The 13,186-nt window shown below is 65.5% G+C and overlaps 1 protein-coding gene across 1 annotated transcript in view; it reads left to right on the top strand.

The window, feature by feature from the left end:
• Positions 1 to 13,186, top strand: part of LOC137336018 (cell division cycle and apoptosis regulator protein 1-like) — a 95,650-nt gene that overhangs the window by 59,443 nt on the left and 23,021 nt on the right. The window contains 2 exon segments of the mRNA XM_068001521.1: positions 337 to 420; positions 2,385 to 2,585. Coding sequence (XP_067857622.1) covers positions 337 to 420; positions 2,385 to 2,585 — 285 coding nt within the window.

The raw sequence follows: 13,186 nt of genomic DNA, 5'->3' as shown, positions 1-13,186 counted from the left end.
GAAATGCAGCTTAATTTGCTGCTCCGTGAGTCTCAGGATGAACTCAGTGTTGCTGAACCTTCCCCTTCCCCTTTCGGTGTCTGTGGGGCCTCTTGCCTGCGAGTGACCTTCCTCCTTTAGGAAGACGATCCAGGCTCCGAGCGGCTCGGAAACCAGTTCTATTCCAGACGATTTCCTTCCGGAGGTGCTGTCAGAGTCACGGTGCGGGGTTAAGTCGTGGTCCTGTGTGTGGCTGTTTGATGTAATGACAGACTGCCTGTGGAAGCTGGATAGGAAGAGGACCTCAGCTGATACTTTTGGCTGCTCAGAATAACATAACGTTATTTGTTCTCACAGACTGAAGAGAAGATGGATGAACAAGGAGAAGATGCACTCCCCACCCCCACCCAGTGGAGCACTCTGGACCTGAAGACAATGAAAGTAAGAACTTCTCCCGTATCTGCATAGACTTCCCTAACCCCTCGCTCACTCCTGGGCACTGCTGTATTTGTGTTGTGTATGTTATATGCAGTGAACACCTCCCCCCCCCCTCCCTATGGCTTTCTTACGACTTTCACCCTCGATACCTACCGACTGTAAAGGGGTCACACATGCAACACTTTAGCAAAGGCCTTCTGGAGGTCAGAGCCCCTATCTTCTCTTCCTTTCTAACCTTAAATCCCTGGCCCCACACACAATTCCTCCTCCCTGTCTTTCAATCAAATCTCCGAATCCAACTCAAGTTACACATGCCAACTACAGACCCATTAGCCTGGCAACAATTGCAGGGCTCTGGGGAAAGAACGCAGGAGTGGGACTAATTGGAGAGCTCTTTCCAAGGGCCGGCCCAGGTAGGATGAGCCAGATGGCCTCCTCCTGTGCTGTATGATTCAAGTCTGACCGGAAACATTGGAAAGCAATGGAATCATTAATCAGAAACAATGGCGGGAGCACCTATATGAAAATAACTCATTAAATAACGACCAGTGCGGCTCTGAAGTTGCCTGACCAGCCTCGTCGACTGTTTTGAGTAGCTGACCTCCCAAATAGAGGGGAAGTGGGGAGGAAGCCGAGACCTCCAGAAGGTCTTTGCTAAAGTGTTGCATGTGTGACCCCTTTACAGTCGGTAGGTATCGAGGGTGAAAGTCGTAAGGAAGCCATAGGGAGGGGGGGAGGTGTTCAGTGGGATGCTCCAGGAGTCCGCGCTCCCAGCCCTTCTAGTGTACAGAAACGATCTGGAATGACGGTCTTAATGCAAAGGAGTTCAATCTTCTGACAGCAAGCCAGGAGGGACTGCCGACTCAGATGGGGCAGCCACCACCTTAGAGAGTTCAGCAGGGTATACACCTGAGACCCAAGGCTGTCAGTTGATGTGTCACTCGTCATTGTGAGGCTGTATCTAGGACGTAGGGTTACGCTGCCAAAGCAGCTCAGTTCAAATTGCCCGATGTACGGTGTCCCGATCAGTCCACACCTGGAGTCCACACTAGTCGACCGCAACATAAAAGTGGCCATCCAGGCCCTGGAGATCATTGGGGCTGATCCTCAGTGACTGAGGGTTGAGCTGTGAGGAACAGCTTGACAAGCTCAGGCTCTTCAGCTTTGGAAAGCTTCGTCTGAGGAGACCTTATCGAGGTGTATAAGATACTTGGTGCAATAGAGAGATTACAACAACAACTTGCATTTATATAGCGCCTTTAACGTAGTAAAACGTCCCAAGGCGCTTCGCAGGAGTGGAATCAGACAAAAATTTGACACTGGGCCACATAAGGAGATATTAGGACAGGTGACCAAAAGCTTGGTCAAAGAGGTCGGTTTTAAGAAGTGTTTAAAAGAGAGAGATGGAGAGGTTTATGGAGGGAATTCCAGAGCTTAGGGGCCCAGGCAGCTGAAGGCACGGCCGCCAATGGTGCGGCAATCAAAATCGGGGATGCGCAAGAGGCCAGAATTGGAGGAGCGCAGAGATCTCGGAGGGTCGTAGGGCTGGAGGAGGTTACCCTCTGTATGGGGAGGGGGGCGAGGCCATGGATGGATTTGAAAACGAGGATGAGAATTTAAAATTTGCTGGACCGGAAGCCAGTATAGGTCAGCGAGCACAGGGGTAAACTCGGTGCGAGTTAGGATACGGGCAGCAGAGTGTTGTGTGCGCTCAAGTTAACTCTCGTACAATACTTAGATATACCACACGGACTGCAGCGGTTCGAGAAGGCGGCTCACCACCACCTTCTCAAGGGCAATTTGGGATAGGCAATGAATGCCGGCCTCGCCAGCGACGCCCACATCCCATGAACAAATAGTAAAATAACTACTTGGATATACCATGGCAGCATGACCAGGGGGTGTGTATAGAGTGTGCTGACCTGGATTAAACCAGTGGGCTGTGACAAGTTTTGCCATCCTTCCAGGTCGAAGACTTCCGCAGGGAGCTGAAAGCCAGGAATCTGAACTCCAAGGGGACGAAGGCTCAGCTGGTGAACCGTCTGGAGAAAGAACTGGAGGAGGAGGCAGCGAAGGAAGAGATCGAGAAGGATGAAACGGCGGTGCAGGAGGAGGTGGCGATCGAAGTGAAAGAGGAGAAGAGTTCCCCCATGGAGGAGCAGAAAGAGGTGAGGGAATAAGTGAACCAAGTGGCCGGGTGGGAGTGCGGCCGGGTGGTTGCTGCAGCAAATCGAATGGTCTGGTCAGATGACGGACGCTTTGCTTGAGCACACCGAGCACATTGGCACTCAGTGCAGGATGTGCAGCGCTGATTCAGCACTGCCCCGTTCAGAACATCATGTGTGCATTTACATGGCCGGTGGTTTCGTTGACAATCTGTAAAATCCTGGCTGAGTGTGTCCGATGATTTTCTCTCCTCTTTGGCTTGATCTTTTACGCTTGCTCTCGCATTCTCACTTTTTCTTTCTCCATCTCCGCGCCCTCCCCCTCTCTTTCTCCGCCCCCCTCCCTCTCTCTTTCTCCGCCCCCTCCCCCTCTCTTTCTCCGCCCCCTCCCCCTCTCTTTCTCCGCGCCCTCCCCCTCTCTTTCTCCGCCCCTCCCTCTCTCTTCTCCGCGCCCTCCCCCTCTCTTTCTCCGCGCCCTCCCCCTCTCTTTCTCCGCGCCCTCCCCCTCTCTTTCTCCGCGCCCTCCCCCTCTCTTTCTCCGCCCCCTCCCCCTCTCTTTCTCCGCCCCCTCCCCCTCTCTTTCTCCGCCCCCTCCCCTCTCTTCTCCGCCCCCTCCCCCTCTCTTTCTCCGTCCCCTCCCCCTCTCTTCTCTCCGCGCCCCTCCCCCTCTCTTTCTCCGCCCCCTCCCCCTCTCTTTCTCCGCCCCCTCCCCTCTCTCTTTCTCCGCCCCCTCCCCCTCTCTTTCTCCGCGCCCTCCCCCTCTCTTTCTCCGCCCCCCCTCCCCCCTCTCTTTCTCCGCGCCCTCCCCTCTCTTTCTCCGCGCCCTCCCCCTCTCTCCGCGCCCTCCCCTCTCTTTCTCCGCCCCCTCCCCCTCTCTTTCTCCGCCCCCTCCCCCTCTCTTTCTCCGCCCCCTCCCCCTCTCTCTCTCCGCGCCCTCCCCCTCTCTTTCTCCGCCCCCTCCCCCTCTCTTTCTCCGCCCCCTCCCCCTCTCTTTCTCCGCCCCCTCCCCCTCTCTTTCTCCGCGCCCTCCCCCTCTCTTTCTCCGCCCCCTCCCCCTCTCTTTCTCGCGCCCTCCCCCTCTCTTTCTCCGCCCCCTCCCCCTCTCTCTTCTCCGCGCCCCTCCCCCTCTCTTTCTCCGCGCCCTCCCCCTCTCTTTCTCCGCCCCCTCCCCCTCTCTTTCTCCGCCCCCTCCCTCTCTCTTTCTCCGCCCCCTCCCCCCTCTCCGCCTCCCTCTCTTTCTCCGCCCCCTCCCTCTCTCTTTCTCCGCCCTCCCACTCTCTTTCTCCGCCCCCTCCCCCTCTCTTTCTCCGCGCCCTCCCCCTCTCTTTCTCCGCGCCCTCCCCCCTCTCTTTCTCCGCGCCCTCCCCCTCTCTTTCTCCGCGCCCTCCCCCTCTCTTTCTCCGCCCCCTCCCCCTCTCTTTCTCCGCCCCCTCCCCCCTCTCTTTCTCCGCCCCCTCCCCTCTCTTTCTGCGCCCCCTCCCCCTCTCTTTCTCCGCGCCCTCCCCCTCTCTTTCTCCGCGCCCTCCCTCTCTCTTTCTCCGCCCCCTCCCCCTCTCTTTCTCCGCCCCCTCCCCCTCTCTTTCTCCGCCCCCTCCCCCTCTCTTTCTCCGCCCCCTCCCTCTCTCTTTCTCCGCCCCCTCCCCCTCTCTTTCTCCGCGCCCTCCCCCTCTCTTTCTCCGCGCCCTCCCCCTCTCTTTCTCCGCCCCCTCCCTCTCTCTTTCTCCGCCCCCTCCCCCTCTCTTTCTCCGCCCACTCCCCCTCTCTTTCTCCGCCCCTCCCTCTCTCCATCTCCGCCCCCCCTCTCTCCTTCTCCGCGCCCTCCCTCTCTCTTCCTCCGCCCCCTCCCCCTCTCTTTCTCCGCCCCCTCCCCCTCTCTTTCTCCGCGCCCTCCCCCTCTCTTTCTCCGCGCCCTCCCCCTCTCTTTCTCCGCCCCCTCCCCCTCTCTTTCTCCGCCCCCTCCCCCTCTCTTTCTCCGCCCCCTCCCCCTCTCTTTCTCCGCCCCCTCCCCCTCTCTTTCTCCGCCCCTCCCCTCTCCATCTCCGCCCTCCCCCTCTCTCCTTCTCCGCGCCCTCCCCCTCTCTTTCTCCGCGCCCTCCCCCTCTCTTTCTCCGCGCCCCCCCCCTCTCTCTTTCTCCGCGCCCTCCCCCTCTCTTTCTCCGCCCCCTCCCCCTCTCTTTCTCCGCCCCCTCCCCCTCTCTTTCTCCGCGCCCTCCCTCTCTCTTTCTCCGCGCCCTCCCCCTCTCTCTCTCCGCCCCCTCACCCTCTCTCTCTCCGCGCCCTCCCCCTCTCTCTCTCCGCGCCCTCCCCCTCTCTTTCTCCGCCCCCTCCCCCTCTCTCGTTCTCCGCCCCCTCCCCCTCTCTCGTTCTCCGCCCCCTCCCCCTCTCTTTCTCCGCCCCCTCCCCCTCTTTCTCCGCCCCCTCCCCCTCTCTTTCTCCGCCCCCTCCCCCTCTCTTTCTCCGCCCCCTCCCCCTCTCTTTCTCCGCCCCCTCCCCCTCTCTTTCTCCGCCCCCTCCCCCTCTCTTTCTCCGCCCCCTCCCCCTCTCTTTCTCCGCCCCCTCCCCCTCTCTCTTTCTCCGCGCCCTCCCTCTCTCCATCTCCGCCCCCCCCCTCTCTCCTTCTCCGCGCCCTCCCCCTCTCTTTCTCCGCGCCCCTCCCTCTCTCTTTCTCCGCGCCCTCCCCCTCTCTTTCTCCGCCCCCTCCCCTCTCTTTCTCCGCCCCCTCCCCCTCTCTTTCTCCGCGCCCTCCCCCTCTCTGTTTCTCCGCCCCCTCCCCCTCTCTTTCTCCGCCCCCTCCCCCTCTCTTTCTCCGCCCCCTCCCCCTCTCTTACTCCGCGCCCTCCCCCTCTCTTTCTCCGCCCCCTCCCCCTCTCTTTCTCCGCCCCCTCCCCCTCTCTCTCTCCGCGCCCTCCCTCTCTCTTTCTCCGCCTCCTCCCCCTCTCTTTCTCCGCGCCCTCCCCCCTCTCTTACTCCGCCCCCTCCCCCTCTCTTTCTCCGCCCCCTCCCCCTCTCTTCCTCCGCCCCCTCCCCCTCTCTTTCTCCGCCCCCTCCCCCTCTCTTACTCCGCCCCCTCCCCCTCTCTTTCTCCGCCCCCTCCCCCTCTCTTTCTCCGCCCCCTCCCCCTCTCTTTCTCCGCCCCCTCCCCCTCTCTTTCTCCGCCCCCTCCCCCTCTCTTACTCCGCGCCCTCCCCCCTCTCTTTCTCCGCCCCCTCCCCCTCTCTTTCTCCGCCCCCTCCCCCTCTCTCTCTCCGCGCCCTCCCCCTCTCTTTCTCCGCCCCCTCCCCCTCTCTTTCTCCGCCCCCTCCCCCTCTCTCTCTCCGCCCCCTCCCCCTCTCTCTCTCCGCCCCCTCCCCCTCTCTTTCTCCGCGCCCTCCCTCTCTCTTTCTCCGCCCCCTCCCCCTCTCTTTCTCCGCGCCCTCCCCCTCTCTTACTCCGCCCCCTCCCCCTCTCTTTCTCCGCCCCCTCCCCCTCTCTTACTCCGCCCCCTCCCCCTCTCTTTCTCCGCCCCCTCCCTCTCTCTTTCTCCGCGCCCTCCCCCTCTCTTTCTCCGCCCCCTCCCCCTCTCTTTCTCCGCCCCCTCCCCCTCTCTTTCTCCGCCCCCTCCCCCTCTCTTTCTCCGCCCCCTCCCCCTCTCTTTCTCCGCCCCCTCCCCCTCTCTTTCTCCGCCCCCTCCCCCTCTCTTTCTCCGCCCCCTCCCCCTCTCTTTCTCCGCCCCCTCCCCCTCTCTTTCTCCGCCCCCTCCCCCTCTCTTTCTCCGCCCCCTCCCCCTCTCTTTCTCCGCCCCCTCTCTTTCTCCGCCCCTCCCCCTCTCCATCTCCGCCCCCTCCCCCTCTCCTTCTCCGCCCCCTCCCCCTCTCTTTCTCCGCCCCCTCCCCCTCTCTTTCTCCGCCCCCTCCCCCTCTCTCCGCGCCCTCCCCCTCTCTTTCTCTGCGCCCTCCCCCTCTCCATCTCCGCCCCCTCCCCCTCTCTTTCTCCGCGCCCTCCCCCTCTCTTTCTCCGCCCCCTCCCCCTCTCTCTCTCCGCCTCCGCGCCCTCCCCCTCTCTTTCTCCGCGCCCTCCCCCTCTCTCGTTCTCCGCCCCCTCCCCCTCTCTTTCTCCGCCCCCTCTCCCTCTCTTTCTCCGCGCCCTCCCCCTCTGTTTCTCCGCCCCCTCCCCCTCTCTTTCTCCGCCCCCTCCCTCTCTCTTTCTCCGCGCCCTCCCTCTCTCCATCTCCGCCCCCCCCCTCTCTGTTTCTCCGCCCCCTCCCCCTCTCTTTCTCCGCCCCCTCCCTCTCTCTTTCTCCGCGCCCTCCCTCTCTCCATCTCCGCCCCCCCCCTCTCTCTTTCTCCGCCCCCTCCCCCTCTCTTTCTCCGCGCCCTCCCCCTCTCTTTCTCCGCGCCCTCCCCCTCTCTTTCTCCGCCCCCTCCCCCTCTCTTTCTCCGCCCCCTCCCCCTCTCTTTCTCCGCCCCCTCCCCCTCTCTTTCTCCGCCCCCTCCCCCTCTCTTTCTCCGCCCCCTCCCCCTCTCTTTCTCCGCCCCCTCCCCCTCTCTTTCTCCGCCCCCTCCCCCTCTCTTTCTCCGCCCCCTCCCCCTCTCTTTCTCCGCCCCCTCCCCCTCTCTTTCTCCGCCCCCTCTCCCTCTCTTTCTCCGCCCCCTCCCCCTCTCTTTCTCCGCCCCCTCCCCCTCTCTTTCTCCGCCCCCTCCCCCTCTCTTTCTCCGCCCCCTCCCCCTCTCTTTCTCCGCCCCCTCCCCCTCTCTTTCTCCGCCCCCTCCCCCTCTCTTTCTCCGCCCCCTCCCTCTCTCTTTCTCCGCCCCCTCCCCCTCTCTTTCTCCGCCCCCTCCCCCTCTCTTTCTCCGCCCCCTCCCCCTCTCTTTCTCCGCCCCCTCCCCCTCTCTTTCTCCGCCCCCTCCCCCTCTCTTTCTCCGCCCCCTCCCCCTCTCTTTCTCCGCCCCCTCCCCCTCTCTTTCTCCGCCCCCTCCCCCTATCTTTCTCCGCCCCCTCCCTCTCTCTTTCTCCGCCCCCTCCCTCTCTCTTTCTCCGCCCCCTCCCTCTCTCTTTCTCCGCCCCCTCCCTCTCTCTTTCTCCGCCCCCTCCCTCTCTCTTTCTCCGCCCCCTCCCTCTCTCTTTCTCCGCCCCCTCCCTCTCTCTTTCTCCGCGCCCTCCCCCTCTCTTCCTCCGCCCCCTCCCCCTCTCTTTCTCCGCGCCCTCCCCCTCTCTTTCTCCGCCCCCTCCCTCTCTCTTTCTCCGCCCCCTCTCCCTCTCTTTCTCCGCCCCCCTCCCCCTCTCTTTCTCCGCCCCCTCCCCCTCTCTTTCTCCGCCCCCTCCCCCTCTCTTTCTCCGCCCCCTCCCCCTCTCTTTCTCCGCCCCCTCCCCTCTCTTTCTCCGCCCCCTCCCCCTCTCTTTCTCCGCCCCCTCCCCCTCTCTTTCTCCGCCCCCTCCCCCTCTCTTTCTCCGCCCCCTCCCCCTCTCTTTCTCCGCCCCCTCCCCCTCTCTTTCTCCGCCCCCTCCCCCTCTCTTTCTCCGCCCCCTCCCCCTCTCTTTCTCCGCCCCCTCCCCCTCTCCATCTCCGCCCCCTCCCCCTCTCTTTCTCCGCCCCCTCCCTCTCTCCTTCTCCGCGCCCTCCCCCTCTCTTTCTCCGCGCCCTCCCCCTCTCTCCATCTCCGCCCCCTCCCTCTCTCTTTCTCCGCCCCCTCCCTCTCTCTTTCTCCGCGCCCTCCCCCTCTCTTTCTCCGCGCCCTCCCCTCTCTTCTCCGCGCCCTCCCCCTCTCTTTCTCCGCCCCCTCCCCCTCTCTTTCTCCGCCACCTCCCCCTCTCTCCATCTCCGCGCCCTCCCCCTCTCTTTCTCCGCCCCCTCCCCCTCTCTTTCTCCGCGCCCTCCCCCTCTCTCTTTCTGCGCCCCCTCCCTCTCTCTTTCTCCGCGCCCTCCCCCTCTCTTTCTCCGCCCCCTCCCCCTCTCTTTCTCCGCCCCCTCCCCCTCTCTTTCTCCGCCCCCTCCCCCTCTCTTTCTCCGCGCCCTCCCCCTCTCTTTCTCCGCGCCCTCCCCCTCTCTTTCTCCGCGCCCTCCCCCTCTCTTTCTCCGCGCCCTCCCCCTCTCTTTCTCCCGCCCCCTCCCCCTCTCTCTCTCCGCGCCCTCCCCCTCTCTTTCTCCGCGCCCTCCCCCTCTCTTTCTCCGCCCCCTCCCTCTCTCTTTCTCCGCCCCCCTCCCCCTCTCTTTCTCCGCCCCCTCCCCCTCTCTCTTTCTCCGCCCCCTCCCCCTCTCTCTTTCTCCGCCCCCTCCCCCTCTCTCTTTCTCCGCCCCCTCCCCCTCTCTCTTTCTCCGCCCCCTCCCCCTCTCTCTCTCCGCGCCCTCCCCCTCTCTTTCTCCGCCCCCTCCCCCTCTCTTTCTCCGCCCCCTCCCCCTCTCTCTTTCTCCGCCCCCTCCCCCTCTCTCTTTCTCCGCCCCCTCCCCCTCTCTCTTTCTCCGCGCCCTCCCCCTCTCTTTCTCCGCGCCCTCCCCCTCTCTTCCTCCGCCCCCTCCCCCTCTCTTTCTCCGCGCCCTCCCCCTCTCTTCCTCCGCCCCCTCCCCCTCTCTTTCTCCGCCCCCTCCCCCTCTCTTTCTCCGCCCCCTCCCCCTCTCTTTCTCCGCCCCCTCCCCCTCTCTTTCTCCGCCCCCTCCCCCTCTCTTTCTCCGCCCCCTCCCTCTCTCTTTCTCCGCGCCCTCCCCCTCTCTTTCTCCGCGCCCTCCCCCCTCTCTTTCTCCGCCCCCTCCCTCTCTCTTTCTCCGCCCCCCTCCCCCTCTCTTTCTCCGCCCCCTCCCCCTCTCTCTTTCTCCGCCCCCTCCCCCTCTCTTTCTCCGCGCCCTCCCCCTCTCTTTCTCCGCGCCCTCCCCCCTCTCTTTCTCCGCCCCCTCCCTCTCTCTTTCTCCGCCCCCTCCCCCTCTCTTTCTCCGCCCCCTCCCCCTCTCTTTCTCCGCCCCCTCCCCCTCTCTTTCTCCGCGCCCTCCCCCTCTCTTTCTCCGCCCCCTCCCCCTCTCTTTCTCCGCGCCCTCCCCCTCTCTTTCTCCGCCCCCTCCCCCTCTCTTTCTCCGCGCCCTCCCCCTCTCTTTCTCCGCGCCCTCCCCCTCTCTTTCTCCGCGCCCTCCCCCTCTCTTTCTCCGCGCCCTCCCCCTCTCTTTCTCCGCGCCCTCCCCCTCTCTCTCTCCGCCCCCTCCCTCTCTCTCTCTCCGCCCCCTCCCTCTCTCTTTCTCCGCGCCCTCCCCCTCTCTCCATCTCCGCCCTCCCCCCTCTCTTTCTCCGCGCCCTCCCCCTCTCTTTCTCCGCGCCCTCCCCCTCTCTTTCTCCGCCCCCTCCCCCTCTCTCCATCTCCGCCCTCCCCCTCTCTTCCTCCGCCCCCTCCCCCCTCTCTTTCTCCGCGCCCTCCCCCTCTCTCCATCTCCGCCCTCCCCCTCTCTTTCTCCGCGCCCTCCCCCTCTCTTCCTCCGCGCCCTCCCCCTCTCTCTCTCCGCCCCCTCCCCCTCTCTTTCTCCGCGCCCTCCCCCTCTCTCCATCTCCGCCCTCCCCCTCTCTTTCTCCGCGCCCTCCCCCTCTCTTTCTCCGCGCCCTCCCCCTCTCTTTCTCCGCGCCCTCCCCCTCTCTTTCTCCGCGCCCTCCCCCTCTCTTTCTCCGCGCCCTCCCCCTCTCTTTCTCCGCCCCCTCCCTCTCTCTTTCTCCGCCCCCTCCCCCTCTCTTTCTCCGCGCCCTCCCTCTCTCTTTCTCCGCCCCCTCCCCCTCTCTTTCTCCGCGCCCTCCCTCTCTCTTTCTCCGCCCCCTCCCCCTCTCTTTCTCCGCCCCCTCCCTCTCTCTTTCTCCGCCCCTCACCCTCTCTCCATCTCCGCCCCCTCCCCCTCTCTTTCTCCGCGCCCTCCCCCTCTCTCCATCTCCGCCCCCTCCCTCTCTCTTTCTCCGCCCCCTCCCTCTCTCTTTCTCCGCGCCCTCCCCCTCTCTTTCTCCGCGCCCTCCCCCTCTCTTTCTCCGCGCCCTCCCCCTCTCTTTCTCCGCCCCCTCCCCCCTCTCTTTCTCCGCCACCTCCCCCTCTCTCCATCTCCGCGCCCTCCCCCTCTCTTTCTCCGCCCCCTCCCCCTCTCTTTCTCCGCGCCCTCCCCCTCTCTCTTCTGCGCCCCCCTCCCTCTCTCTTTCTCCGCGCCCTCCCCCTCTCTTTCTCCGCCCCCTCCCCCTCTCTTTCTCCGCCCCCTCCCCCTCTCTTTCTCCGCCCCCTCCCCCTCTCTTTCTCCGCGCCCTCCCCCTCTCTTTCTCCGCGCCCTCCCCCTCTCTTTCTCCGCGCCCTCCCCCCTCTCTTTCTCCGCGCCCTCCCCCTCTCTTTCTCCGCGCCCTCCCCCCTCTCTTTCTCCGCGCCCTCCCCCTCTCTTTCTCCGCGCCCTCCCCCCTCTCTCTCTCCGCCCCCTCCCTCTCTCTCTCTCCGCCCCCTCCCTCTCTCTTTCTCCGCGCCCTCCCCCTCTCTCCATCTCCGCCCTCCCCCTCTCTTTCTCCGCGCCCTCCCCCTCTCTTTCTCCGCGCCCTCCCCCTCTCTTTCTCCGCCCCCTCCCCCTCTCTCCATCTCCGCCCTCCCCCTCTCTTCCTCCGCCCCCTCCCCCTCTCTTTCTCCGCGCCCTCCCCCTCTCTCCATCTCCGCCCTCCCCCCTCTCTTTCTCCGCGCCCTCCCCCTCTCTTCCTCCGCGCCCTCCCCCTCTCTCTCTCCGCCCCCTCCCCCTCTCTTTCTCCGCGCCCTCCCCCTCTCTCCATCTCCGCCCTCCCCCTCTCTTTCTCCGCGCCCTCCCCCTCTCTTTCTCCGCGCCCTCCCCCTCTCTTTCTCCGCGCCCTCCCCCCTCTCTTTTCTCCGCGCCCTCCCCCTCTCTTTCTCCGCGCCCTCCCCCTCTCTTTCTCCGCCCCCTCCCTCTCTCTTTCTCCGCCCCCTCCCCCTCTCTCTTCTCCGCGCCCTCCCCTCTCTCTTTCTCCGCCCCCTCCCCCTCTCTTTCTCCGCGCCCTCCCTCTCTCTTTCTCCGCCCCCTCCCCCTCTCTTTCTCCGCCCCCTCCCTCTCTCTTTCTCCGCCCCTCACCCTCTCTCCATCTCCGCCCCCTCCCCCTCTCTTTCTCCGCGCCCTCCCCCTCTCTCTTTCTCTGCCCCCTCCCCCTCTCTCTTTCTCCGCCCCCTCCCCCCTCTCTTTCTCCGCGCCCTCCCCCTCTCTTCCTCCGCGCCCTCCCCCTCCTCTTTCTCCGCGCCCTCCCCCTCTCTCTCTCCGCCCCCTCCCCCTCTCTTTCTCCGCCCCCTCCCCCTCTCTTTCTCCGCCCCCTCCCCCTCTCTTTCTCCGCGCCCCTCCCCCTCTCTTTCTCCGCCCCCTCCCCTCTCTCCATCTCCGCGCCCCTCCCCCTCTCTCTCTCCGCCCCCCTCTCTTTCTCCGCGACCTCCCCCTCTCTCTCTCCGCCCCCTCTCTCTCTCCGCCCCCTCTCTTTCTCCGCCCCCTCCCCCTCTCTCTCTCCGCCCCCTCTCTCTCTCCGCCCCCTCCCCCTCTCTTTCTCCGCGCCCTCCCCCTCTCTTTCTCCGCGCCCTCCCCCCTCTCTTTCTCCGCGCCCTCCCCCTCTCTCTCTCCGCCCCCTCCCTCTCTCTTTCTCCGCGCCCTCCCTCTCTCTTTCTCCGCGCCCTCCCTCTCTCTTTCTCCGCGCCCTCCCTCTCTCTTTCTCCGCGCCCTCCCCCTCTCTCTCTCCGCCCCCTCTCTTTCTCCGCGACCTCCCCCTCTCTCTCTCCGCCCCCTCTCTCTCTCCGCCCCCTCTCTTTCTCCGCCCCCTCCCCCTCTCTCTCTCCGCCCCCTCTCTCTCTCCGCCCCCTCCCCCTCTCTTTCTCCGCGCCCTCCCCCTCTCTTTCTCCGCGCCCTCCCCCTCTCTTTCTCCGCGCCCTCCCCCTCTCTCTCTCCGCCCCCTCCCCTCTCTCTTTCTCCGCGCCCTCCCTCTCTCTTTCTCCGCGCCCTCCCTCTCTCTTTCTCCGCGCCCTCCCTCTCTCTTTCTCCGCGCCCTCCCTCTCTCTTTCTCCGCGCCCTCCCCCTCTCTTTCTCCGCGCCCTCCCCCTCTCTCTCTCCGCCCCCTCCCTCTCTCTCTCTCCGCCCCCTCCCTCTCTCTTTCTCCGCCCCCTCCCCCTCTCTTTCTCCGCGCCCTCCCCCTCTCTTTCTCCGCCCCCTCCCTCTCTCCATCTCCGCGCCCTCCCCCTCTCTCTCTCCGCCCCCTCTCTTTCTCCGCGACCTCCCCCTCTCTCTCTCTGCCCCCTCTCTCTCTCCGCGACCTCCCCCTCTCTCTCTCCGCCCCCTCTCTCTCTCCGCCCCCTCTCTTTCTCCGCCCCCTCCCCCTCTCTCTCTCCGCCCCCTCCCCCTCTCTCCATCTCCGCCCTCCCCCTCTCTTTCTCCGCGCCCTCCCCCTCTCTCTTTCTCTGCCCCCTCCCCCTCTCTCTTTCTCTGCCCCCTCCCCCTCTCTCTTTCTCCGCCCCCTCCCCCTCTCTTTCTCCGCGCCCTCCCCCTCTCTTCCTCCGCGCCCTCCCCCTCTCTTTCTCCGCGCCCTCCCCCTCTCTCTCTCCGCCCCCCCTCCCCCCTCTCTTTCTCCGCCCCCTCCCCCTCTCTTTCTCCGCGCCCT

Source organism: Heptranchias perlo, chromosome 20, assembly GCF_035084215.1.
Source record: "Heptranchias perlo isolate sHepPer1 chromosome 20, sHepPer1.hap1, whole genome shotgun sequence".
NCBI lineage: Eukaryota > Metazoa > Chordata > Chondrichthyes > Hexanchiformes > Hexanchidae > Heptranchias > Heptranchias perlo.
Note: the sequence above shows the minus strand (reverse complement) of the source record. Positions and strands in the feature narration are given on the sequence as shown.